General features: G+C 43.5%; 1 protein-coding gene across 13 annotated transcripts in view; it reads right to left on the reverse strand.

Moving 5' to 3' along the window:
* The window catches only part of CHL1 (cell adhesion molecule L1 like), a 137,957-nt gene that overhangs the window by 13,069 nt on the left and 97,493 nt on the right, over window positions 1-27,395 (reverse strand). For all 13 annotated transcript variants that reach the window (XM_032698836.1, XM_032698840.1, XM_032698843.1 and 10 more), the window contains 15 exons: window positions 25,662-25,846; window positions 19,635-19,766; window positions 18,706-18,843; window positions 17,951-18,062; window positions 16,935-17,101; window positions 15,424-15,589; window positions 13,991-14,115; window positions 10,807-10,908; window positions 10,406-10,603; window positions 9,148-9,218; window positions 6,319-6,541; window positions 4,947-5,062; window positions 4,588-4,792; window positions 4,236-4,358; window positions 1,608-1,787 (listed from right to left, as the gene is read on the reverse strand). In XM_032698836.1, coding sequence (XP_032554727.1) covers window positions 1,608-1,787; window positions 4,236-4,358; window positions 4,588-4,792; window positions 4,947-5,062; window positions 6,319-6,541; window positions 9,148-9,218; window positions 10,406-10,603; window positions 10,807-10,908; window positions 13,991-14,115; window positions 15,424-15,589; window positions 16,935-17,101; window positions 17,951-18,062; window positions 18,706-18,843; window positions 19,635-19,766; window positions 25,662-25,846 — 2,243 coding nt within the window. The remainder of the gene's footprint in view (window positions 1-1,607; window positions 1,788-4,235; window positions 4,359-4,587; window positions 4,793-4,946; window positions 5,063-6,318; window positions 6,542-9,147; window positions 9,219-10,405; window positions 10,604-10,806; window positions 10,909-13,990; window positions 14,116-15,423; window positions 15,590-16,934; window positions 17,102-17,950; window positions 18,063-18,705; window positions 18,844-19,634; window positions 19,767-25,661; window positions 25,847-27,395) is intronic.

Raw genomic sequence — 27,395 nt, forward strand, 5'->3', positions numbered from 1 at the left:
CTCCCTTTCTTCAAAAAGAGAGATTGTTTTAATTTTGAGCAATTGCCTCCCTTCCCACACCACAGCTTAAAACCCCAAGAAGGTCACTGAAAAGAGTGATTTTTTTTTTTCCAGCCTATCATGTTTAGTTGAAAAATATCTGAACAATTTAGCCAGCAAATAATGACACAGAACTCTAATGGCATCTCAGTGACAGATGCAGTGCCCTAATTTAGGGTGGCTTGAGAACCAGCCAGGAGCACATAAATCACAGAACTGGACCCTTGCAGCTTTTATTAATTATCCTACTCTATTCCAAGAGCAACAAGAACAAGTTGTTGCCACTGCTGCAAAACAGTCTGAGGAAAGAAGAGAATGAGAATAAAGAAATGGCAACATTCTCATCCCACAGACTGGGATGCATCTCATAAACCCTGAGAAGGTTATTCCAAGAAGTTACAGAATCTCCAGTGGCCAAAACACATTTTTCTGGCTGCCCAATGAAGGCCAGAAAAAGGTAACTAATGAGGGGAAATGGTGGATTTTTAGCTGGGAAAAAAAATAAATCTTTTTATTTCCTTAATGAAGAATAAATTTTAAATCATGGTGATTAATAGCTACTACTATGAATAGATTAATAGGTAGAATAATAGTTTCTACTAGTATACTACAGTGAGACTGTAGGCTCCAAGACAGCTGAGAAGGAGTTTTACTACTTGAGAAAACAAACTGCAGATCACAACTGGATCCTGAACTGGGATGTGATGAGTTTAAAGTATTTTTCAAATGTTTTACCAATAGCTGAAAAGAATTCTGCAACTTAGAAGTCCAACAAGGGTGTTGTGTAACGAGGACCATTTTTCTATTTTCTATCAACATTGCTCCAGACTGTGATCTTTGCTGAAAATGGTGAAGGCAGGGCTCTTTTGCTTATCACATTCTCTCTCCTTCCCCATGGTAAGTGCCCAGCAATGGTTTCTGATTAATAGCAGGGACCTGCTCCTCAGTGTTGAGGAGTTCTCAGACTTGCTGAGCACAGTACATTTTATTTCATTTCAGCTGAATGTGAAAGATGAGCTCTCACACAGTGCTTGCCATTTTCCTTTAAATCACTGAACATCAGTGTTTCAGGACAGGGTGTAAGTGGCACACAAATGTTCACTCCCAGTCCCTGATAAAATAATCATAAATAATGGATCAAATACACTGCAGTCAGCTCTGTGTTCATCTGGATTTTCCATGTCAAGCAGCCGACCCTAATGCTGCTGGAAGTCACCCATCTTCATGCAAGGGCAGAATTTGTTTTTATACTATTACAGAGAACAGATTATCTGCATCTTCAATTTTCAGCTGGTGACTAAATGCAATTCACTCATTCTAGAAAGGCTTAAAGACTTGATTGGTGGGAACAGAAACAGGCCTGTACAGCAAAATGAAACAGATGAGCTCTGCTTTTCTCAAGAGCTGCACGGCCACATTAAGAAGTCCATTGATTGTTCTCATGGAAAGAAAAACAAATTTATTTCCTCTAATTACAAAGGAAACATCAAGCCTGGAATATTCTCCATAGATTTTCCCATTACTCTTTAGAGCTTCTCCCCATAAAACCATATTGCCCGTGAACTTACTCCCTTGAGCCACGGTGAGTCCCTCCTCCGTGACGGGCTTCCCGCAGCCCTTGGCAGTGCAGGCCTTCACGTAGAACTTGTACTTGGTGCTGGGGCTGAGCCCCGAGAGCCTCCAGCTGAGCGTGGAGCGGTTGGTGACGCTGACCTCGCTCACGGGCCCCACCTCGTGCGTCTCGTTGACTGCAAGGGAAGAGGAGCTGGGTCAGATCCTCGGAATCACACAATGAACCAGGCGGGAAAAGGCCTCCGAGATCAGCGAGTCCAACTCGTGACCCAACCCCACCCTGTCGCCCAGACCGTGGCACTGATGCCACATTCAGCCTGTTCTTAAAAACCTCCAGGGATGGTGACTCCACCAACTCCCTGGGCACCCCATTCCAGTGTCTGATCACTCTCTTTGTGAAGAATTTCTTCCCTATGTCCAACCTAACCCTCCCCTGGTGCAGCTCAAGGCTGTGCCCTCTTGTCCTACTGCTGGTTCCTGGGAGCAGAGCCTGACCCCCACCTGGCTACACCCTCCTGTCAGGGAGTTGTAGAGAGTGAGGAGGTCTCCCCTGAGCCTCCTCTTCTCCAGGCTGAACAGCCCCAGCTCCCTCAGCCTCTCCTCACAGCACTTGTGCTGTATCACAGGATATGCTGAGTTGGGAGGGACCCACAAGGATCATCCAGTCCAACTCCTGGCCCTGCACAGGAACATCCCCAAGAGTCCCACCCTGTGCCCCAGAGCATCATCCAAACCCTCCTGGAGCTCTGGCAGCCTTGGGGCTGTGCCCACTGCCCTGGGGAGCCTGGTCAGTACTCTGGGGGAAGAACCTTTGCCTGAGATCCAACCTGACCCTGCCCTGACACAGCTCCAGCCATTCCCTGGGTGCTGTCCCTGGTCCCCCCAGAGCAGAGCTCAGTCCCTGCCCCTCCTCTGCCCCTGCCCAGGACATTGTCACTGCAGTGAGGTCTCCCCTCAGTCTCCTCTTCTCCAGCTGAACACACCAAGTGCCCTCAGTGTCCTCACACGGCTTCAAATCAAGGCCCTTCCCCATCTTCATTGCCCTCCTTTGGACACTCTTTAATGGCTTAATGTCTTTTTTGTATTGTGGCACCCCAAACTGCCACAATATTCAGGGTGAGGCCACCCCAGTGCAGAGCAGAGTGGGACAATCCCCTCCCTCAACCATTTCTGTGCCTGTTTCCAGCATGAAACGTGCCATGAACACTCCTGTGAGGGAGGCACTGCAGTGAGTGGGAAGGATAAATCCTGAATAAGCATCTCACCTTCCTGCCAGGGGCTTAAATGGGATTTAGATCCTCCCTGTCAGTCTCTCAACTACTCACTGAGCTATTACTGTTCTTAAAAAGCTCTCTGATTCCAGATATGCACGTCCTGAGTGGGAGGGAAAAAATTACTGTCTCCTGGATCATTAAATATATATGAATTGCTTCTTGCTTTGCTTCCAAACAGCTGCAAACTTTTACAAGCAAGTTAGAGGATGGTTGTGCTGCTGTGCTCTGCTCTGCCTTGGCACAGTGGGCAGCTGGAGGAGGGGCTGGGAGAAGACTGAGAGAAGAGTTTGTAAATACACAGAAATATCTGCAGGGAGAGGTCAGGAGGATGGACCAGGCTCTGCTCAGTGGTACCAAGCAACTGGGCAAGAGGCAACGGGCAGAAAATGATGTCCAGGATGTTCCACCTGGACATGAGGAAGAACTTTATTCTCTGGGTAACCAAGCTCTGAAACAGAGACCAGAGAGTGTGTGGAGTTTCCCTCACTAGGGATATTCCAGAGCCATGGACACAATCCTGTGCCATGTGCTCTGGGATAACCCTGTCTGAGCAGAGAAGTTGGACCAGATGACCCACTGTGGTCCTTTCCAACCTGACTCATTCTGTGATTCTATAATTAAACGGATCCACGCTCTGCCCATAGTGATCAAAACCAAAGGGAAGATCCAACCTCAAGCCCCTTGCAAAGGCAACTGGGCAGTTCTGCCACCAACAGAGATTAATGAAAAGTACACTGGGTTTTACTTTTTTTGTAAACAGGACACAGTCTAATCCTCAAACAACATATAAAATACCCAGAATCGTCACCACACCACACAGCTGGTGTTATGGGACCAATACTGGGTCTTGCCTGAGGTTGTCTGCTCTGTTTCTCAGTTCTTTCAAAGGCAAGAAAGAAAGAAATTGCCCTGGAATTAGGTTATTTCTCAGTGATTACTCAGTAACATGACTTAGGTGGTTTGTCTGTGTTTCTGCTGAGGCACCTTACAGGGGGAGAAGCTCACTGACACCACGTGCAGATCTGTATAAATGTGGCTTTACAAGTGCTCTCATTACAATTTATTTTGCACTGAATGAGTTTCACTTCAGTAAAATGCACCTACAATTTACAGGTCTTATTAACTGCTACATAAAGTATAATTTGCAAATATGAAATAATTGAATTAGCCCATCAGTGTGGGATAGGGCACGGCAATAACGTGCTTACATGGGAAAAGTGCCTGGAAAACTTTTAGCTCTGGAAGCTGACTTCAGCCTGCCCTCTAGCAGCCTGTGTGCACATCACATCTGTGGTTTTAATTCAACTGGTCATGCTGCAATTCTAAACTCCAAGGAAACCGAGCACGTACTTATCTGGTATTGCAAAATGTAGCCAGTAAGGTGGCCGTTGGCTTTCCTGGGAAGTCCCCACGACAGAGTGACAGAGTCCTTGTCAAAGTTCAGGATCCTCAGAAAACGTGGCTGCTCAGGGACTGGAAGACACAGGGATTATCTTTCAGAGAGGATTGAACAGGTCTGTCCTACATACGCTTGTTAAATGAGGATATAGTTTAGCTCAACACCTACAGCTCCCCTTTCTAGTGAAGGGTTTTATGAATATTGGAGATTTTACAATCACTTCAGATAAGAAAATCCACTCACCTTGTCACAAGGACAATTTCAATTTCTGTCCCTCCACCCCACATCCCCATTTTGTCTTACCTCCTTCTGGAGTTTCAAACACCACAGGGGAGCTCTCGGGGCCATCCCCTCGGGAGTTGTAAGCCAGGACAGTTAAGCGGAATTCACTGAAGGGATCCAGGCCAGGAATCATCCCATAGTTCCTGTCTCCTACAAATGTTAGGAAGTGTTTCTCTGGGTGGTGCCTCTTCCCATCCAGCATGCTTTTTGTTTTCCACCAACTGACCTGTGTGGAGATCGGGATTTCTATAACAAATCATGTTAATGATAATAATTTCTCTCACCTTCCCAAAAATGAGAGGTTGCAAATCATCCTTGATCTGGGATTCGTTTAGTAGTTTGTTGAACTATATAGAAATATTTAAAGAGAAACTTTTAACCTTATAGCCTCTTAAATGTCCACGAACTCTGTCCCTTGGTATTCCAAGCCAGAAGACTTTGACCAGTGTGCTGTTCACAACATCCACCGACACGCCCGAAGGAGCAGCATCTGGGACTGTAAAAACAAAAGTACCAGGTATTAAAGACCCTTCCAAGAGCCTAGATTCTCAGTGTTCACAGCTCCAGGGCTTGGCTTTCCAGCTCAAACCGTGGCAGTTCATTCAGTCTTACTGCAGGCTAAAAAACAGCCATTCCACCTGCAGCCAGTGGGTGAAATGGGCCAATAAACATGATTTTTTCCATATCAGGGTTTTCTGCTGAGGGTTGGAATACAGGTGCACTGGGACATATGAATTTCTACACCAGTATTTACGATTTCCTGTTTCAAGCAATGCTTACAGCAGTGAGAAGAATAAAAAAATGATTAACACAGCCCTCAAGAAGGCAATCATGAAGTTTTTTTTTATAATCAATTTCATTTTACAACTAAGCTCATTAAACAGTTGGATTTTAATCACTGAACAACACAGAGAGCTATTACGGTGCCTGAAAAAAAAAAAAAGAGGCCTTGATCCATTGACAACTGAATTGAAAGGAATATTTTCCAGAGACAGATATAAAATAAGACTCATCAGAGACAGACAAAGAAAGTAACCATGCTGTGGAGTTTCTTTCCCCCTGTTCTCACTATTCAAATACACTCTAAGGGGAAAGATGATGCAGAACCAAACCTTATTCCCACCTGTGGGTGTGCAGTGGGAATTCTCCTGTCTGAACAGCACCGAGTCCACTTCCAGCACCGAAAGCTCGTGCTGGTGAAACACAGAGGGGCTGTGCCACTTGGGAGTCAAGGAAAACCACTGGACAGAAGCCCAGGCTGGAGAATATGACACATCCTTCAAGGACTCGATGGACAAGGTAACACCCAGCATCACCTATAAATTCACTTACAACACCCAGTGCCTGAGAGTTTGTACCCAATTAGCAGAGTATTTAACTTCTGACAGCGTTAAACTGGTGAGCTGGGCCTCAGAGAACCCAAAGACTTTTTTTCCCACCAAATACAGCACGACTGCTACACTTCATAGGCTTCTTATGGACTGTGGCCTTCAAACAAGTACTCACATTAAGGCAGCAGCTGAGATTAATGAAAGCACAAGTGACCTCTCCAAAAAGCCCTCACACTCCAGCAAACTGGCATCCAGCATCAGTGGTATCCCTGTCTGCTGAAGCCTCCTATGCTGGGCACTGGCATTTCAGCAGTTTTAGCTGGGAGCTGTCTAATCTAATCCCTCACTCTGTATCTGATGGGTTTGCATGCCAGGAATCCCCCATGCAGCGTGTTTTGACATGAAAGTCTCCCCTACTCACAGTCCTCTCCCGAATATCCGATGGTAACGTTTGGTTCGGGGCCGGATCCTAAATTATTGACTGCCTGGACTTTGATCTCATAAGGCACGAAGGTGGGAGTGTTTCTCACAGTCAGGGAATGTTTCTTCACCGTCTCCTCGTTCCAGTCCGTCCTGACCCCCCGCTGCCTCCAGCTCACTTTGTACTCCAGCCCCGGCCCGTTCCTCTCCACAGGTTTCAATGGCTGTGGGAGAAGTTAAAAGAGATCTTGTCTGCCTTTGTTGCAGCAATCATGAAACAGCAGCAGAGGGGAGGGGGGGAATAATTTTGGGGAGTTTGTTACACATTGGAAGAGAAAAAGGAGAAAAAAATAAAGCCTGAACTTTTCGCTGTCAGGTTAATTTGGAGATGACTGGAAGAACAATGTCACCACTCCAAGAGAAATCATGAACTGACTTGGGTGAAAGGCAGAGAAACAGTTGGATTAAAACCAGATTAGTTGTTAGTAGACATATTTCTGCATCCTACGTACATCAGGTTTTCTTTAGCCACAGGTTTTCTCGTGTGAGGTCAAACCACATGCCTTCAGCACGACTAAATAGCACGTTTTGGCACATGGCTGCGTGTGCCTTTTAACAGAGATAAAATTTGCATTTTATCTTAGAATTTTATGTAGCATAGCAAGTTGGGTCATTAAAATTTAGATTTGCTCTGACTGCACACCAAATGCTTGAAACTGTGCCTGGATATTTAATGTGCAACTGCTGGGCTACTCTGTTTTTACCCATCAGCTGAAGAATCCATCCCAGCATGGTTCCCATCTAATTAACATTCATTTATAAAATATTAGGGGATGTATAGCAATGGCTTGTCATGAGACATTCTCCAGTTGGGTTTATTTCTCTGAAAATGTCCCATTTTAATTAATAAAGTTAGACAGTCACCTGCCCCACCAAACATGCTGATGGTTATTTCAGTTCATTAAAACAGCTATGGGTGTTTCCCATCATATAGACTACTTTTAATTATATTTAAATTACATGTTGTAAATATTAAATGTACAATAGCTGGTATATATAAATATGTAATAATCAGTATCCAAGTTGCACACAGAGATCTGAAATGAAATGGCATCAATTAGCAGCAGAAAAGTGATGCCCCATTGATGCTCCACATCCACCCAATCTGGGGGATCTGCAAAAATTCCCACTGCTCTGCTCTGAAGGTATGAGGACCTTTGGGATGACCGTGGCCAGTGAGTTGGTAGATTGGGCAGCTTTCTAACAGGCACCACTGTGAGATTCACCTCTATGGCAAAGATCCCAGGGAATGGGATTTGCAAGAGAAGCTGAAGAAGTAAAAAATTCCTACTAAAATATTACTTCTTGTTTAGAGCTAAATTGAAGCACTGCTTGACTTGTATTTTGATCTCCCTTAATGCTGCAAATCCATGGCTGAAAATCTAGTCACTAATGCTCAGCTGGTCTCTTAATCCAAAAATAGGCAGATTAACATCATTTTGCAGTTTTTGTCTGTCAGAAATAGCATGTTCAGTGCCCAGCAGTTCCTCAGAAAAGCACACAGGAAACGCCATAAATAAATGAATATCCTGTTTACAGCATTTTAATGATTCAACAAGATTTAACAAAGCCTTTCCAGCCCATTCTCTGCCTTCAGTCTCAGCTTTCACTTCCACTTTTACCCAGTGATTAAAGGCTTCCCAGAGAGGAGCAGAACTTGCTTCTGTTTGATGAAGTCATACCAGCATTTCCCAGTAAAAATACTGGGTATTACCACTCTGAACCCTTAAGGTTGGAAAAAACCTCCAAGGTCATCAAGTCCAACCTTTTCTGAGAGGTGGGATTGTCCCTCCTGACCCTGGGCTGTGTCACACAGCAAAAATCCCACTCCAATCCAAGTCAATGGAGAGAGGACCATCTCCTTTTGGATGCAATTACAGCCTAAACCTGAAGTTCACACTGGGGAAACATTTATTGTTCCTCACTGTGAGCAGCAGATTGAAAAATAAATCTCATGTAAATTGTGTGTAATTCCAGCCACAACAAAGATATGCTTCCTTCCACACTGGTGGAAATTTGTGTTAAATGAAGGCATATGTAACCCTCCCAACTGTTGGCACAGAACCTGTAAGCTCAAAACCCAGGAAATCTGAAGATTGGAAACCATCCTCAAGACTTTTACACAGTTCCTTTGATGCACATCATATGCTTTGGGGCTTCATCTACAGTCCTGTAGCTCTTGGTGTAAAAATTCAAGCTCATTCTCTTGGACAAGGGATCTGTGGCATTTTTTAACCTCCAGGCTGGAAGGGCAGAAGCCACAAGTCACCCATCCCCTCCTGGGCCTGGCTGCTCCCCCTGCAGAGCAGGATAAGATCACAGTTATTTGAAGCACTTTCTAGTGTACCAGAAGCAGAGATGAGCAAATTTTGTGGGATTCTCAAGGTGTTTTATAGAATTTCTATATTTTTTTTAATATCCGGTGAAGTTAGACATAAAAAACAGTCTTTTGAAACAAAAGTGATCCTGGGGGAGAAAATCCAGAACACATTTAAGCCAGTGACAGATTTACCTTTGGCTTCAGAAGAGTAAAGAATTCTACCTATAGAATTTGCTACTATTTCCTAGAAAACAGGGGTAGGAGAAGGGGAGAAGGAGAAGAAGAAGTCCATTAAAGGGAATAAAGGGATCCACTTTCTTTTTTTTAAATGTAATTATATTCCAGCAAGGAACAACGTAACATGATAAATTCCATGCTGCTTTAGAAACTGATGCTTGAAGATGGAACCTGTTTCCAATATTGTAGCATTTACAGACACGTTTTCCTTACCTCCCATTTCATCACCATTTCATTGGGTTCAGAAGCCTCAACTCGGATGTTTTCTGGGTTCTTGTCTGGAGCTGAAACCACACAGGTGACAAGGTTAGTTTGCATATCCTGGGGTTTATTTGCATTTAGTATTTAAATGCAAAACAAGCATCCAAAAGCATTTCTTATGTCTCTCTTAGGGAAAGACACCTAAACAAAAAAACCACTTGTGAGATTAATTACTTGAATCAGCAGAGCTGCCATGACCAAAACACATTGTTTATGCAGTTTTGATTCCTAAGTGCCCCTGTTGGTTGGAGCCACCAGCTAACATGGAACTGTGACTTTTGGATTGGAAAGCACCAGATGTAGGGGGATTGTGAGGACGAGATTTCTCTCCCTGTGGGGGCAGCAAACAGAAGGTGCATCATTCATGGGGGACACACAGCTGAGAAGCTGAAGAAGGACCTGAAATTAAACTAAAGGGGGATAAAAAAAAAAAGAGAAATGCCAAGGAATGCAAATGCTGAGCTGAACAGTTGGCCTCTAAAATGATGTGCAGGGAGACAACATTTTCTGCCACAGTGAAATGCTCTGTGAATGGAGAGTTTTGACAAGCTCAGTACTGCTGAAAGGCTCCCTGTAAACACAGCTCTTCTCCAGCAGCTTGTCCATGAAGGGCTGCCAAGGGCTTCAAAGGTGGAAAATCAGCAGAGTGGGGTGCTAGAGGTAGGAAAAACACAGCAGCCTGGAGTCTTCCCTCTGGTACCCTCTGGAATTTTATGTAGCACAGCAAGTTGGGTCATTAAAATTTAGATTTGTTCTAACTACACACCAAATGCTTGAAACTACAAGCCTGGACACTTAATGTGCAACTGCTGGGCTACTCTGTTTTTACCAATCACTGAAGAATTCATCCCAGCATGGCTCCCATCTAATTAACATTCATTTATAAAATAGCAGAAGATGTATGACAATGGCTTGTCATGAGACATTCCCCAGTTGATTTAATTTCCCTGAAAACGTGCTACTTTCATTAATAAAGCTAATGAAAGTGGTCACCTGCCCCCCTAAACATGCTGAGGGTTATTTCAGGCCACTGGACCAGCTGGGGGTGTTTCCCACCACATAACCTACTTCTAATAATCCTTTGAGCCGCCACCGAGAGCAGCACGAGTGACCTTGATTTCTTCACCCCTCTGAAGCACAGGAGGGCACAGAAAACGCTAAAAAACCATGAAAAATGGTAATATTGAGGAAATTAGAGAGGAGTTTTTACCAGCTGGGGGTGTTGAGTAGCGCAGGGATGGTTTGCTGGGCTGGCTCCTCCCCACGGCGTTCACGGACACGACGCGGAACTGGTAATTCACGTACGGGGCCAGGGACAACAGGGCTGTGGTGTCATCCCCGGGGATTCTGGTGAGCTCCTGCCACCTCCCCGGCTCCCAGCGGTTCTCTTCAAACTCTATGATGGACTCTGGGCAGGAAGAGCAACAAAAAAGCAGAAGAAAAAAGGCAGAACTTGTATGAACAGCTTAGAAATGTCTTATAACAGCTTAAACAAATTAACTCATAGTCAAATGGATTAAGGAGGGCTGTGAGCAGGGTTGGTTTCTTTGAACAGCCACGCTGTGCCAGAATGAGGAACAGCACAAGAGGATGCTAAAAATCCCTTCCTACCATTGACAGGGCTGTTGTGGCTGGACCCAGCTCTCCAGGACAGTCGAACACTTCGGTTCTGGTTTTCAGAGAGCTGAAGGTCTTCTGGTGGATCAGGAACATCTGAGAAAGAACAAAGAAGTGTCAGGAGCACAGCAAGCTGCTTCTGCTTTCTTAACATTTTCCAAAGGACTGGAGAGTTCAGTGAAGGTGGTGGTAAAACAGCCTTTGATTTCAAAATGGACACAATGAGGAAAGCAGGAACTGCTTTTGAAAATCTTTTTTATTACAGACAGCCAGGTGGAATCTTCAGGACCCGAGGGAATGGCTTGAAGTTGTCTCAGGGGAGGTTTAGGTTGGATATTAGAACAAGGTTCTTCCCCCAAAGGGTGGCTGAGCTCTGACCAGGCTCCCCAGGGCAGTGGGCACAGCACCAAGGCTGCCAGAGCTCCAGGAGGGTTTGGATGATGCTCTGGGGCACAGGGTGGGACTCTGGGGATGGGCCTGTGCAGGGCTGAGGGTTGGACTTGAAGATCCTTGTGGGTCCCTCCCAACTCAGCATGTTCTGGGATTCTGGTCCTGATTTTTCCTTTATAAACACAATATCCTTCTCGAGTTCATTCCCATCTACTCTCATTACTGTGCTTGCAGCAACAGAGTTTTCTTTCCAAATCAACACCAAGATCTATTTAATCATTAATAGATATTGACACTGCTCTCAGCAGGAACTTATATCAGCAGCACTTGGATTTCCTCTGGAAAAAAAAACCAGAGTGGGAGAAGGTGACTCAGCTCTGACAGTTATTGAACTCGGCCTTTTAGACTATGAGTGAAGGGATAACATTCATTATCCCAGCCATAGGGGTCTATATTAATAAGAAACAAGAAAATTAATTACCTGCCAGCTCAACTAATGCCGTCCAGAGAATATATCAGAGGCAGAGGTGGTGGTGGGTGTGACAACTGTAGTGAACCTTCTAGGGACAAGTTTGGGGCTACAGAAGCCCCAAACATAAAACTACCTGCTGCCAGAGATCATTTTATAGGGACATGGGTGCCAAAATGACCAAAAGATGCTGCTCCCCCTCACAGACCTTGGATACAGCAAGGAGAACACACATCTCCAACACCTCCTTTTGCCAGAATTCTTGTAATTGAATGACCATTCCCAAATCCAGCAGTTTCAGACTGCCAGATGGTTGTCTGCCTTGTGGTTTGCTCTGACACTCTGATTGTTTTGGATTAGTTTGGTAAATGGAATGTGATGTAAAAGAGTAATTTCTCTCTGCTGGGGGCTGGTGGTGACCTCTCACCCTCCCAAAGTCCCCCACACACTCTCCCCTTAAACAGGGTTGGTGTTTCAACACCTAAAAAATGTGCAGACCAAGGAAACGTGATTGCACAACTTCAGGTCTTTGACCTGCCTCCACCCCAATTCTCAACTAAATTTTTGGCTGACAGTGTAATTTCTTACAGGAAAACCAGTTCCTTCAACCACAGACTGTCTCTATCATTGTGAAAAAAATTCATTGTGCTTGTACAGAGTTATTAAAGTAACAATACTGTGTTTTCTTGTTTTGCAAAGTGATGGAGTCACCATGTCTGGTGGTCTTCAAAAGATGTGTGGATGTGGCACTTGTGGACATGGTTAACATCTGGACTCAATGGTCTTTGAGGTCTTTCCCAATCTAAACAATTCTATGATTCTTTGTTTATCTCAGGGTACATCAAAAAGTTAAGAACTTTATATTTTAAATTAAGAACTTTTATATTTGGGTTGGTTTTTTTTTTTTTTGTTTTACTTTTCTTTGCATTTCTTTCCCCTATTTCTGTAATACCCATGAAAAATCAGGAAAGCACAGTTTAGTCTCCAGGAATTTTGCTGTTCTACTCTTGGAGCATATCCATTTAAAATTCAGTATATTAATTTAAAGATGCTGATGGTGCATCTTAAAGATACTCAGCCTGCTACCTGTTCATTAAATATACAACAAATATTTAGAAATATTCTAACTGCATATTTTTTTCTCTTAGTTGCCCATATTCTGATGTCTCCATCTGTGCCATATTTAGTTCTTTAGTCATCTCATAAGTCTTTCATTGCAAAAGAAACCTGAATTTTTCATTTGAAAAGTAACAGATATTGTTAATCCACCAAGACCTTTCTCATACACAATAAGCAAGGAGAAAAGAGCACAAAACTGTTTTTCTTCTTCTGCAAACCAGCTTTTTAAACAGGAATAAAGTGCTTTATGAAATTTTCATAAGTAATGTAACGAATAGCCTACAAACATTTTGAATTATACAGCACTGAAGAAGCCAGTACCATAAATAATGTGCACAGCATCTTCTTAATTTACTATTTACCGAAAAATATCACGCCTTTAAAGTGCAAAAACATCCTGAAGGTCAGACTGACTTATTTCTTGTCGCAGTCTCTGCCAGAAATAAATAAAAATGTAAAATGGAGCAAGAATTAATGCGATTAAAATGATGCAAGACCATCCACTAAATTTTAGTTATCGGGTGATGCCCTTGGGTACCTGTGCAATGGGATACACAGCACTCCACAAGTTCACCCCCTGAATTCCAAGTAGACCTTCAGGAAGGGAGGCAGGTTGGAAGGAGGCTCACACAAGGTCAGGTTTCAGACCCAGTGGGTCAAGGTTTTTCTCTGCTGTGGACTTGCTCTTTGCCACTGGACAAGAATTCACGTTCTGATTCACAGAGATAATTAATCCTTTTAGGTGCTTAACTTTCACTGATCTTCAGAGGAGCTGGACAACTAAATACTGGCCTATAGTCCTTCTTCTTCCAAAAATAGTTCAATTATTGTGCAGATTTCCAGTAAAATGAGATGAAGGACTGAGCAAGGACTTCAAAGCAGCAGCAGAGCCATTTTTAATATGCTGTTACACCTTCCAACCTGGGCTGCCCCCCTACAGCCACTGTGGGGGACTCCTGAACTGAGAAAAAAATGCTGCCTCATCTTCTTATAACAAAGATTAAATAAATAATAAATAAAGTTTGTGTCAGCATCAGTATTCCTGGAGGTAGAGGGAGAGCACAGCTGGGGTTAAGGAGCGAGAGGCTGTGAAATCGAGTTATTGAGGCTTTCTAACTGAACTGGACAAGAGAAGGAAAGAAGCAGAAGTGCTGCAATGGCATTTGGAGCTGTTTGAGCACCAGGAAAATCAGCCCTTACCAAGAACAATCAGCCGTGACTCGGCCGTGGCAGAGTCCAGGGAAGTGCTGCCCACACACGTGTAAACTCCTTGATCCTCCAGCAGCACACTGGAGATGAACAGTGTGTCCCTGTCCAGAATCATCCTGAGGGGCCAAAGAAAAACAAGGGATGAAAAAAAAAAAAATCTGTAAGACAAATATGACAGACAGACACCACTGTTCTCTGAAAAACTGTTCCTAAAAACACTTGGTAACGGGACATGCTGAATAACATAACTGCACATCAGGACTATTAATTTAAACAGAATTGTAGCTGTATTATACACTGTGCTGGGGACTATTATTTGTATTTTGTAGCAATTTAGCCTCCATGGCTGGAAGTTGACGTGTCAATCCTGGTCTGAAAAGAACCCCATTGGTATGCACGGGATGAGTATCTGAATCATGGGATTCTGGCAGGTCATTAATGAGGCAAATATGTGGGCTTTGTGTTGGAATTTTTGGAAGGGTTGACTAAAACTGGGCATTCCCAACCCACTTGTGTAATGTCCAATGCCCAGGGGAAGCTGGCATTATCCCAGACAAGTGGGCTCCACAGCAGACATGGAAATCTCCTGGCACTCCCTCCCCACCCTATGTGGGCTCAGTAGGATCTCCAACCTCTCCAGCACTGCAGTGTTTAGGAAACCACTTCTCTGCTGTGGTAATTAATAAAGACACCTGATTAATCACTGTGGGACCCCTCCTATGAAATAAAGGCTGAGCTCCAACCCCTTGAGGACAATGGAAACACAAAAAATGGGGCAAAACTCAGCCTGGGCTTGCAAGTCCTAAACTTACATATAGGACAAACTCATTGCTTTTAATGCGTAGGATTTTAGGCAGAATCCCAGATTTTTCCATTCACTTCAACATTAGAAGGACTTTGCTTTGGACAAAGAGGTGTAAAATACAAAAAAATAATAGTTCCAATAAAGTGGAGGAACAACTCTGTAGCTGACTTACTTGGGGCTTTTTGGGTTGAACCAACAATTATATTATATATAAATTGTCTGTATTAGATAGATAGATGGATGGATAGATAAGAGATAAATAGATAGATATAAATAGATACATATGGATATACAGTTATAGGTAGATATAGAGATATATTTTTATATAGATATATCCATATAAATATAGAGATATAAAATATAATGTTATATTCTGTTGTGATGATGAAAGAGTTAATAACCCCCCAAATCACTTCCCATCCGTGGTAACTCCTACAGTTGCATTTATATGTATATATGTATAAAATGCAGATCTATTCACACACCACAGGAAGAATTCTTGCAGGCCTGAATTTGCATTTCAAGCTATTAAGGCTCCTGGTTTAAGGAACCTGGTGTTGCAGCCCCACATCCCATTACCCAGCTGAGATGAGAAGAGCCCTGTTCCCTCCCCACTCACCTGCCACCTTCCGTGCTGTTGACTGGCAGCTCATCTCCATCTTTCCTCCAGGATAATTTAAAACTGTGTTTCAAGTGGGAATCATACTCAGCCTGACATTTCAATAAAATTGAATGTGATTTCAGCACTCGGGGGTTCTTGGGAGTAACAACAAGTTTTGTAGCATCTGATTGATCACAGAAAAACACTTTGATTAGGAGAGAGAGCGAGACTATTATATCAAATTTTCACCACGCACTTCATATGTAAAAATCAACCTTAGGAGTAACAATCATGTCTCTTTTTTTTTCTTTCTGTTATGTATACACACATTTCAAGGGGAGGATGGTTTGTTTTGAGATAGATATTTGCCAGGATTTAATTTTTTGTCTTGAAGCGTTTTGCAGTTCACTCTAATCCAAAGAGCTCCAGAAAAAAAAAAAATCCACAAAATAAAAAGTCACAGGTGAAAATCCTTGTTAACAGACTGTCATGAAATGGATGATAAAAAAAAAATAAAAAGGCTTGAATATGATTTTTATGTCTAATTGCCATTTGAAATAAGCTTTGGCAATGATCCAAGAAAAATTACAAGCTTATTAAAGTCAAGTGAGAAAAAATTATTGCAATCAAGTTTGTTCTTTTAATTGACTGTAATCCAAATGCAGAAACAGATGAATAAGTAAGGAGAAGGCACTTAGCAGAATTTATATTTGCAGAGAAACGTTGCTCTGTGAGAATTTCATTGTACATTTTCACGTTTATTAGCACTGTAAAATTTACAAAGCAAAGGGAGTGGGTGGAAATAGAACACAAAAAGAGGGGGCTTTTTTCTTCAAGTTTGTCACAGCAAACCCTGCACTGGAGAGTCCTTTGGAGGACTTTGCTAATTGAGTATTTAAGTGGTTTTTTTTTATTGGCAAGACCTAAATCCTAAGTAAATTTGTATAAAACCCACTGTGTGCTGAACAGAAGCTGTTTGCTGCCAACCCACCGTATAAATCCCTTAAAACAGAACTGGAGCACAAGGAATGGATCTAAAATTTATAAGTAAGCACATTTCAGTAATTTTTTTTTTTTTCTTTATTTACCAATATTTATCAACAAGGAACCCACCAAGCCACGAGCACAGGGAGGGCTCTGGGCTCCCAAGGGTCAGCCAAGAACCTGCTCTGTAACAGCACCCGTGGCAAAAAGGAGGGAAAATCCTTTCAAAATAATGAAGATAATGGACATGGGATGAAAACTGCAAATTTTTGGTGGCTTATGCAGCTTCTGCAAGTGTCAAGAAGAAAGTGGACATCATGTATAAGCATGGAAAAATCCAACAGAAACATGGGGACAATATTAAAGGCTACATGTATATGAGACCTCTGGCAATTTCAGGTCACAGTACCCAGAGAATTTCTAGATTCACAGAATAAATCTGTACCCTGGACTGAACATTTACTAACTATTTATTCACTGACCATTTGTAAATGTAAAACCTTAGCAGTTGTGAAAGGTTTTTCTGTTCACGAGTGAGCCCTTACCTCTTATATCCAAATTAGCAGTGATTGCTCTTTTCCCAACAGAATTTGCAGCCCAGCAAGCATAAGATCCTGAGTCTTCCTTCTTTGTGTCTTTGATCTCCAGGGTTCCATTCTTATTTAACTCATAGCGGAATGTTGAGAGGGGCTCTATGCTGTCATCCTTGGTCCTAAAGATCAGAACAATAGGGTTGGCTTATTTCTAGGGCTGCAGGAACTGTTATTTCACGGAGTTATTGCAGGGGACACGGGAATTTTGGGGCTCAGCTCTGCCTCTGAGCAATTAAAGTCGTGGTTAGGGTCTAGATTAGATATTAGGAAGAAATTCTTCCCTGGGAGGGTGGAGAGGCCCTGGCACAGGGTGCCCAGAGAAGCTGTGGCTGCCCCATCCCTGGGAGTGTCCAAGGACAGGTTGGATGGGGCTTGGAGCAACCTGGGCTAGTGGAAGGTGTCCCTGCCTGTGGCAAGGGATGGAACGGGATGATCTTTAATTCCCTTCCAACCCAAACTATTCTATGATTCTCTGACAAGTGTCCTGCAAACCAAAACCACACTGAGAGCATCTAAAAAGGTCTTTAAACTAGTCTGTCTTTAATCTACTGCATCTGCCAAGTGCTGTGACAATCCTGTGATTTCCAACCCTATGGAACCATGTCCAGCTAAATATGTTCTGTAAGTCACTGTGTTCCCACCTCAATAATGTGCCCAAACTTAAAAAGTTGCCAACATTAATCTAAGGATTAGTAGCAGGATTTGGCTATTACAGCATGGTTTGGCTTAACAAATATCCCAGCACTTGTCTCACACAGGTATTGAGGACTTTCATTCACCCTTTTTATAAAACAGTTCCTCAGGGTTCTTAAAAGCGTATTTGAAAACAGAAAACTTATATTTGTACACAGTTTTGTTACAAACTTCTAATCTTAACTCTATAAATATAATAACTAACAGATTTTTCAGTGTTTGGTGAGCCTGTATGAACTTGTTTCACATGAAAGCATCACTTCCCAGTATCTTACCATCTGACATCTGCTGCAGGTGAGGCAAAAATGTCACAGTGCAGGAAGGCACTGTAACCCACCACTGTAGCATAGTTTTCCCCATCTGAGGTCAGGATTAAGGGAGCAATATCTGCAGAAGAGAATGCAAGGTGAGAAGCACTGGATTTCACAGCTGGGAATATAAATATTGTCTGTGCATCATCCACTTTTCCAGCAAAGGTCAAATGCTGAGGCACTTCATGGGAATTTCTCTGCCTTTTGGAACCAGTTGCACTGAGCAACTGAGCTCTCAGAAGCTTCCAGTTGCCTGCTGGACATGTTAGAAATGTCTGAAATGTCACCATGAGACAAAACAGATCCAGTTCTGTTCCTTTAGGGATGTTTTGTATTAAATAAATCCCCATCACTCCCTTTCTTCAAAGAACAGTCTGAGAATCACAACTGAAATTAAAGATTAACAGTACACTTAATGATTAAATAATAGAGTTGTGGTCACAATTCAGCCCCCAGTGGTTTGAATTCAAAAAGTTTTGAGCTCAAGCATGTTTTTGAAATAAAGAGTATATCAAAGCTCATGAGTGTCTCTGTTAATATAATATTGCCCATTGTAAGACTTGTTACATTAACTTGGATAAACTAATTCTTAAAATCTGGGGGCAGTGCAAGGAACTGTGACATGGTTACAAGCTCTAAGATGTCCTGAGGATTCAGTCATGAGAATGGGACCCTGGGGGTGTCAGATCTTTTACCATGAAGAAGAAAGGGGCACTCACTGAGGACGTTCACGTTGGCACTGGCCAGGATGGTGCCGTGCTTGTTGGTGGCTTCACACTGGAACACGGCACTGTCCTGCAGCTGCAGGTTGGTCAGGCTGATCTCCCGGGTGGAGATCCTCCCTCTGAAGGTCCTGCCTGGAAAAACCCAAATTATGTCAGGAGCTGGAGAAAACACCATGACTGTGGAGTTCACTCTCTCCTCACTGCTTGAAAGTCAAAGGCAAAGTACATCTTCAGGATAAGCCTGAGACTGGTTAGAGCACAGTGCTACTAACACCAAGGCTGTGGGTTTGATCCCTGTATGGACCCTTCACTTAAGACTTCACTTGGACTTGATGATCCTTGTGGGTCTCTTCCAACTCAGAATATTCTGTGAAATAAGGGGATCAAACCAGAACCTTTTTCAACAGCCAGAGGGTGAGTTGCAGAGCACTGCCTTTGCCAGCAGTCCTGAAGAAAGCGCTCCAGAGCACAAATTTCCAGTAAAATCCCCAATCAGACTTTTCAAAATGGTAGTAATAATACTGCTATACGAGGAGTAATAAAACTGCTACACCAGGAGTAATAATACTGCTACACCAAGGAGCAGGGCCTGTGCTCCACAGCCACTTGGGCTCATTCAGAAGCACAAAGAAAGAGGAGGAGACCTCAATGAACATAAGCTGTCCAGATCCCCAAAAGATTATGGGGTGAGGCAGAGGCAGCACCTCTCAGGTGCCACTGCTCCACGCCGTGCTGCGTTCCCTTCAAGATCACATTTAAATATTAGCTTCCTAAGTAAATAAATATTAATTAATATCTAAATAGATTCGAGTCAGACCTCATCCAGTGTGTTAGGATTTGTGGGTTCCCTCTAAGTGGGCGCCACCCAGGCTCATGTCACCCAGCCAGCCCCTGGGTCAGCCCCACACTGGATTTGCACGTACTGTCGATGGGCATCCCGTTGAGTTTCCACTGGATGCTCGGCTCCGGGTTGCCAATCGCCTCACACAGCAGCACGAGGTTCGTTCCCACGCTGTAGACACCACCTTCGGGCTTCTTCAGCCACTGGGGAGGCTCTGGAAAGAGGGGACAGAGCAGGGATCAGTGTCACAGCCGCAGGAGTCTGACTGCTGTTGCCGCGCTCCTCCAGGAGATGGCAAACGCTGCCAACACTTGGCAGCCCGTCCCGCAGCTGAACTGGATTCAATGCAAAGCGACGTCAGGAAAAGCAAAATTAGCATCAGCACGCATCAGTTCTGTCCTTCAGACTCTGTGAGTGTCAGGGAGGGTGTGGAAACGGGCAGTGTTTATCCAGGTGGAAAACAAATGCAAATGGGAGGTGAGAGGCTGGGAAGCAGGGACACTGGGATGGGTCAGCATTTCCACAGGGACCCTCAGACTGCGGGTTGGGAAATGAGCTGAGACTGTTTCAGCAACGCAAACAAGATGCAAATACCCATCCAGTTCAAATGCCCCTCTCTAGGCATGAGAAAGTGGCTCCCACTGCCTCGGCCAGGAGCAGAAGGAGCTCCACGACAGGATTCAGCACCTCCACCTGCTCCTCCACCTGTGCTGTGCATTGTCACTTCAATATCTTGTTTTTCCATCCTCTACTCAGATCAGAGGCTGACCCGAAGCATATTTAGGAATGATGAAACATTCTCTCGTTCTGAGGATGAGAGAAGGTTTGGGTGCAGAAATGTTGCCCACAGGGTGGTGGTAGAGGAGCAGCCGTGTGTGCTGCTGCACTCCCTGTGCTCTCCTTTCCCAGCACGGCCAGGCAAATCGGGGGGCTCTGAGGAAACCCTCCACCCTGCAGAGCAGCCCATGAGCTTCAGGTACCCAAACCTCGTCGGAAAATCGCATCCAAAAGGGAGGGAAGGGAACTGAAAGGCAGAAAAAGAGCCTTTATCTGAATGCAGGTCCCTGAGCCTGCCTACACTTCAGTGGGCAGCCTCAGTCCAAAACACAACCTTGAATTCATCATTATCTCTCCCTGAAAAGCAAGAAACGTCCAGATTTTAATACCAGACCTGACACTACCTCTTCTACATGTGCTTGGCAGGCCATGGTGCCTCTTTCCCTATTTGAAACAGGTGAGCTAATGCCTGGGAAACACTTGGATCCATTAGTTAATGCTCAGAAAAGACTCTGAAGATGAGCAGAGCTGTTGCCCGGTAATACAGCTCCAGATGTTATCAGTGTGATATGCTAAGACAAAGCATCACTGCTCATATTCACACTGATATTAAAAAACCACCTCTGAAGTGTGATAATAATGCTTCCACACCCAGCCCAGCACTTCCACCTGAAGAGACATTGTTCATCAACATATAAAGACTTAAGTAAAACCCAAGATACTGAAGCTTATCTACAGTGATAAGATCTTCCCATTTCCTTCACACAGGACAGGTTTCTTACCTTCCTCACACCCAGAGTGACACGACCACATTTGTTTTGCTTCCTGGTATTTGACTCCAGGAAAAAAACTCTTGCAAACAACAAAACATTTTGGTCTTGTAGATCTTTTTCCTTCTCTCCCTCACATACATCATGCTTTCCTCAGGAAAAGACAGGTTAAAGGCATGGAGGTGAAAAGGTTTGTGGTAGTCCTGATTAAAGTGTTGGTTTGGAATTTTTCCTCTAAATCTGCCACAAACTCAGTACTTGTGTCAGGATATTTCTGTGTTTTGGAGGAGGGGACACCAAGCACAGCCTGAATATAAACCACCTGATGGATCCCTTCCCATTTCCATCTGTGCATCTCTTTCCTTTCTCAGCATGGGAATTGCTGTGGGCGCCCCAAGGAAGTGATGCAGCTGTGAAGTCAAAGGCAATGAGATTTTGCCAAGTATGAAATGGAATTTCACAGAAAGGCTGAAGAACCTCTTTTCCATGTGGTAGATATGCTGCACTACTTATAAGTATACAAAGTATAAGAATAACAAAATATACACGTATTTTTAGCAACTACAAAATCCAGTGGTTGAAGAGTCAAAGAGTTAATCTGTGTGAGCAACAGGGACTGGCAAGTATTTCCTGCATTTTCTTGGTGAGTGTTATCAAAGTGAGCCTCTTGATTTAGAGATTTATGTCTTTATAGAAAATACTGAGAGGTTCAAACATGAAAGGGATCTAAAATGGGCATTTAGTCCATCCTGCTGCAACAGAGCAGGATCATCTATACCTAAAACATCCAAAATGGATCCAGACCTTCCCCTCAGCCTCCCATGCTGTGGCAGCACTCTGCTTTTCCCCAGGACCAGAACAAATTTGGAACATCTAACCAACATCTGCCTTGCTGCAGTTTAACATACTGAACCCTACGTCATCCCCAGGAAACTTTGTGAAGAAACTTCTATTCATCTGAATGCTCTTATGCACTCTTCAGATTTATTTTTTTACCAGATTAAACATATCTGGTTTTTTTCCTCAAATGCCATGATTTTGGGTTCTGTGTGGGTTCTTGCTGCCTTCTGAAATGCCTCAGTTAACCCCAGCCTCGACGGAGTTCATGATGTAAAATTCCTTACATTAGGTGAGGCCTTATCAGTTCTCAGTAGTTCTTCTTACAACACCACTTTTCTTCATACTTTCCAGGATGATTTTTGCCTTTTCTGCCAGACTAACATTTCCCAGCCACGTTCAGCTCTCCATCCAGCACCTCCTCCCAACCACCCTAACCAGACATTTCCCACCCTGTGCTGATGAAGCCAATTAGTGCTGCCTGGGGAGAATTGCTCTGCACTCGTGCTCACTGAAGCCCATCCTTCTTATTCCAGACCACTCTCCCAGTTTGTCAAGATCCTTTCAAATTCTCCTCACATCTTCCCAAAGGCTGCCAATGCATCCCACTCTGGGGGCATCAGCAGCACCTTCAGCTGCAGGTCCCACCTTGGGCTCTGCAGCCTGTTGGAGCAGCTTTCCAGTGAAACAATTTGAACCCAATTAAAACACCCAGTCCTCGTTCTGCCTCACATTAGTTTCATCTATTTTCCTTTTCTCTATCTGAATACTGGAGACAAGTACTACTGCAAGACATAACTGCAAAGGCCCTTAGCTATTGTATCATTACTAAAATAAGCATTATATTGTAATAATTATTTCTATTAAACACCATCTAGGAGCCTCAATCGAGATCAAGGTAACATTAGCTCAGGCATTATGATACTGCAAGATTTTGAGGTTATATGTACATTTGCTGTTGGGTTTGGTGGAGTACAAACAATAACCAAATAAACATTTGAAGTCAAACAATTTGTGGGCTTGCTTTGCTATTTTTTTAAATAATTGTCTCTCATTCTAATAACAATAGTGGGGGTTTTGTGCCTGCTCTGATGTTCAGGTTACAGCTTCCCTTGCAAAGAGAGATTAAAATGCTCAAAGAGTCAAGCAATTTGCTTGCTGAATATTTTCATATGCTTGGTAATAATTACCTGAATCTTTGCTCCCAGACTCAGTAGGATTAGTAAGTGGGCTGCATGCAAATATCAGTAAAATTGTTATTTAGAAAGATGGGGCACTGGTTTGAGATCCTCAAATGCCAGAAAGAAGAACAAAAAACATGGCAGTAAATCCTGATTTACACACCAGCACTACACTGAGGATGGTTGGTGGTTAATAATAGATAATTTTTCCTCCATGTTTAATTTTCTTTTCCCTTCCAGAGGAGCCTGTCAGACGTGAGGAAGCCCTAAGTCCGCACAACCTCCCTGAAGCCAACTGAAATTAATGCTCAACTCCAGAGCTCAGGATCTGCCCTTGAGTGTGCTCACAGGAGCTCCTGCAAGAATGATGAACGTGTCCATCTCTGATTAATGACAGTGACATTTGCTGGTTAGGAATTGGAGAAGACAACAATGTTTGGGCTCATTTTTACTTTGATACCTTGGATGTGAGGTGACTCCTAATAGGAAGAATTCCTGCAGGTGACAGTAGTCATCATTAGTTACACACATGGAAAATGAATTTAACAGCAATGGCTGGAGTGGGATTATTTCCTTCTTTTACTTTTCTAAGTACTTGTTTGTTAATAAAAATTTGCCAGAAAGTTTTCCTTCCCCTAGAGACCGGGAGAGATGGAGGTCAAAATCCTAAACTGCTAAATTAATGTTATTTCTCTGGTATTTTAGTTTTTGCAGCTCCTGCAATTTCTTTGAAGGAATCGATTTTTTTACAGCCGAGAAAATCATCACCAGATTGTTAAAATATTCAGCTACAGCAGAGATGCTCCAAACCACCTGGAATGATTTCTGGGAGTCAGCACTTCCCCTCCATCACAGCTGAAAACTTGCCATGCCCTGGTATCCCCCTCTGCCACACTTCCAGAGAGGGAAAGAAGACTGTGGGGCATGAGGTTGTGTCAAGGGGATGGGGATGATTCATCACACCCTGGGAGAAAAGGCTTTTCCTCAGCTGATGAGTAAATACAGAGTAGGGGTTGAAAGTGCCTTTCCTCCCATCATTGTGACTCCTTGTGACCAGGGAGTGAGAAGAAGCCCAGATGAAAATGAAGCTGTTGGCAGACTCTGACAGATAATCCTGTCGGTGATTTATTTTATTTTTTGACTCTGCGGAGCAGAGGATGGAAAATTTCTCACCACTAAAATGTTTTCGGGGAGTTTTTCAGCTGTGCTTCAGGATTCTCATTCTGTAGCTATTCCTGGGCAGAAGCTGCAGTGGCAGGGAGGGTTCTGCAGGTCTTGCTTCTCTTTTCCAAGTCTCACCAGAGCTCTGCTTGGCTCCTGGGAAAGAGCATCTACACCTGTCTCGTGTGAAGGGCTCACACCTTCAGAGTTTGGGAAGGAGGAGGAAGGGGGATGGAGCCACACACCTCTGTCTGCACTCTGCAAGATGCCTGGGATGAAGGGATCTTGTCTGGCTTTGTTCACCTACCACCAACTTGAGCACCAGAAATAAATAACGACCAAACCTCGCACAAACACAGCAGGTTCTCTGTTTTGCACAAGCACAAGCAGCCAGCACTCACCTGGATCAGCCACCAGACCTGTGTGTGATCACGCACAGGGACTCACCACCCCTCACACAAGGGTATGATGAGCACAAGTGGAACCCTAAAACTATTTATGAACGCTGCTAATATTGGTCATCCTTCCAAGCAAGCAGGTGGGGTGGGAACAGGCCTTGGATACTCAGTGGGATGACAAAAAGGATCATACTTCAATTTTTTAACACTGTTGAGGAGGTGGTGGATTGTTCACAGGTTGGACTCTATGATCTTTTCCAATCTAAATGATTCTGTTCACAATTAGTAGAAAATATTTTTTTTACTTTGTTTCACAAATTTTTATGATGCTTTTCAAGGATTATAGAAACCACTCTTAGCTCAGGTTGTCCCTACACAAATTCACAGCAAGAGAGCACTGGAAGGAGGGGAGGAGAGGGCTGATACCATATCTGCTCACTGCATTTTTACAGCCCTTCCTAGGAACTCACTTTGGAGGAAGCCAAAGAAAGAGAACTGAGCTAAATGTCCCTCTGATCCAGCCCAGAGTAGCCATTTTCACAGTCTTTAAGGGCAAGGGGAATAATTAGATCTTTTTGTCTGACACTCAGATTAATACAAGACATTTCATCAATATCTCTGCTTGACTAACTCACATCTTCAGAATATTGAATCTGCTCACGTATTTGTACTCCTGTTCACCACTTTGTAAGGCCTTCATGGTTCAGGAGAAAAGATGCATTATTTATATATATATATACATATATTTTTTTTAGAGTTGCTACTTTCTGCAACCTTCTCAAATTTAAGAGATCAAAATTAAATTAGGTATCAAAAATTAAATAGTGTCGTGCAATTCACACATGACATCGAGTTATATCAGCAAAGGTCATCATTATTATATAAACATAAAATTATATGGAAAAGCTGATTATTACTATTATTCCCTTCCCTTTCACCAGCTCTCTGTTCAAAATCAATAAGGTCAGTAAAGTGTACTCAGCACCTTCCACGTGGACGTGGAACTCGTGCTTCGCCCTCCCCATGGGGTTGCTCGCCATGCACTGGTACGTCCCTTCATCAGCTGCTGACACTTGATCTATCTTCAGGATCTTCCCAAAATTCTCTGTTTCTGGTTCGTCCTTGGGCATGTTTCCAGTGACTTTGACCCAGCTTAGATGAGGAGTTGGGCTAAAAAAAAAACAAAAAAAAGAAGATTTTTAGTTGTATACTAAGCTGCTTCCTGTCATAGCGCTGCTGGAGACTTCACACTGTGGTTTGTCAGAGGATCTTGAGCCTTTTTAAAACTCCAGGGCTAACTGAGGGTTATATTATAGACTAAAACCAATCTGTACTGCTTCCTGATTTGGAGAACCCCTGTGAGTGGGTTCTTCAGCAGGACAAAGCACGAGGCTGCATTCCTTGTGTGTGTGTTGGCACGGACTGTGGGAGAGGGACCGGAGCTCATCTCCTCCCGCTCCAAAAGGGCACCTGAGGACAGACGAGGAGGTGAAGACTTCATTAGAGTGACTTCACTCACTGCCTGCCTGCTGGCCAACCACTGGAGGTGGCTGAAATGCTCTTTACACCCTCAGAAAGCAGTGACACAGGGATTGGGGCCAGACCGTCGTCTGCGCATTCCCAGCTGGGCTCCGCATTCCCGACACCGCACACGACACACGGACACAGTGTCAGATCTGCTCACTCTCGTGCCCATCTGTTCCCGTGGCTGGATGCCCTGGCACGAGCTGCACAAAGCCCCAGGTACCCAGAAATTATAGATTTCCAGGAGCACTGACTGCAAATATGCCATTATTTCCTGCCGGAGTCCTTGTCCCGCTCTTGTCCCAAAGCCTGGCCTCGTGTCTCCTCGGTGTGGCACGGAGGCAACGCCCTCCTGACACTGCCATTACTCAGAATATAAGTCTTCAAAAATAAATGACAGATTGGAAATGTACTTAATTCCTTATTTTGCAGTTGGATGCCCCTGATCTTAGTTGCTGGGAATCTGGCTCGGTCTATCCGCTTCCATGGGTTGGGGACATTTGGTGGGATGGATTGGCAGAGATATAGGCAAAGCTGATCTTTTTTCTGCTGAAAAGGGAAATTTTAGCAAAAAAAAAAAAAAGCTTTCTTTTTCGTTCTAAATATTGCATTTTTTGAAGGATTTCAATGGAAGTATAAAGAAGTACCTTGTATTCTTTCAGAAGTGGCTACTTCGAAAAAACCCACCTTTTTGTTTGAAAAAATAATTTTTAAAAGAGTTTCCTGGAAATTTTTGAGTGAAAATTGTATATATATATTTTTTTTTACCTTTTCCCAAATAAACAAGCTTTTCTGGCTTTCTCTTCTTGTACATGATATCAACTTCTGCACCTGAAATTCATATTGGAGTATTTTCAAGGTGCTTTGCCCATTCAATACTTTGAAAACCCTATAAACTCACAGCTGTGGACTAGGGGAGGTTTGTGGGTCGGCAAATTAGTTTGATGGGAAGTGAATTAGACAAGGAAGTGTTGCAACAGGGAACCAAAACTCGCTGCAGATACCTGGAGTGAATCCAACAGAGACAAGTAATTCACCTTCCTTCAGGAATGCCAACCAACTGCAGAGGCAGAACCCTGCCAGCCTAAATGAGCAATGCCCTTTCAAGCCCTTATGGAAAAACAAAATACCCTAAACATGTTTGTTCAGGTAGATAAATATCCTGACTTTGGAATTTTCGAGAGGGGATATAATT

Source organism: Chiroxiphia lanceolata, chromosome 11 (assembly GCF_009829145.1).
Source record: "Chiroxiphia lanceolata isolate bChiLan1 chromosome 11, bChiLan1.pri, whole genome shotgun sequence".
NCBI classification, from domain to species: Eukaryota; Metazoa; Chordata; class Aves; order Passeriformes; family Pipridae; genus Chiroxiphia; species Chiroxiphia lanceolata.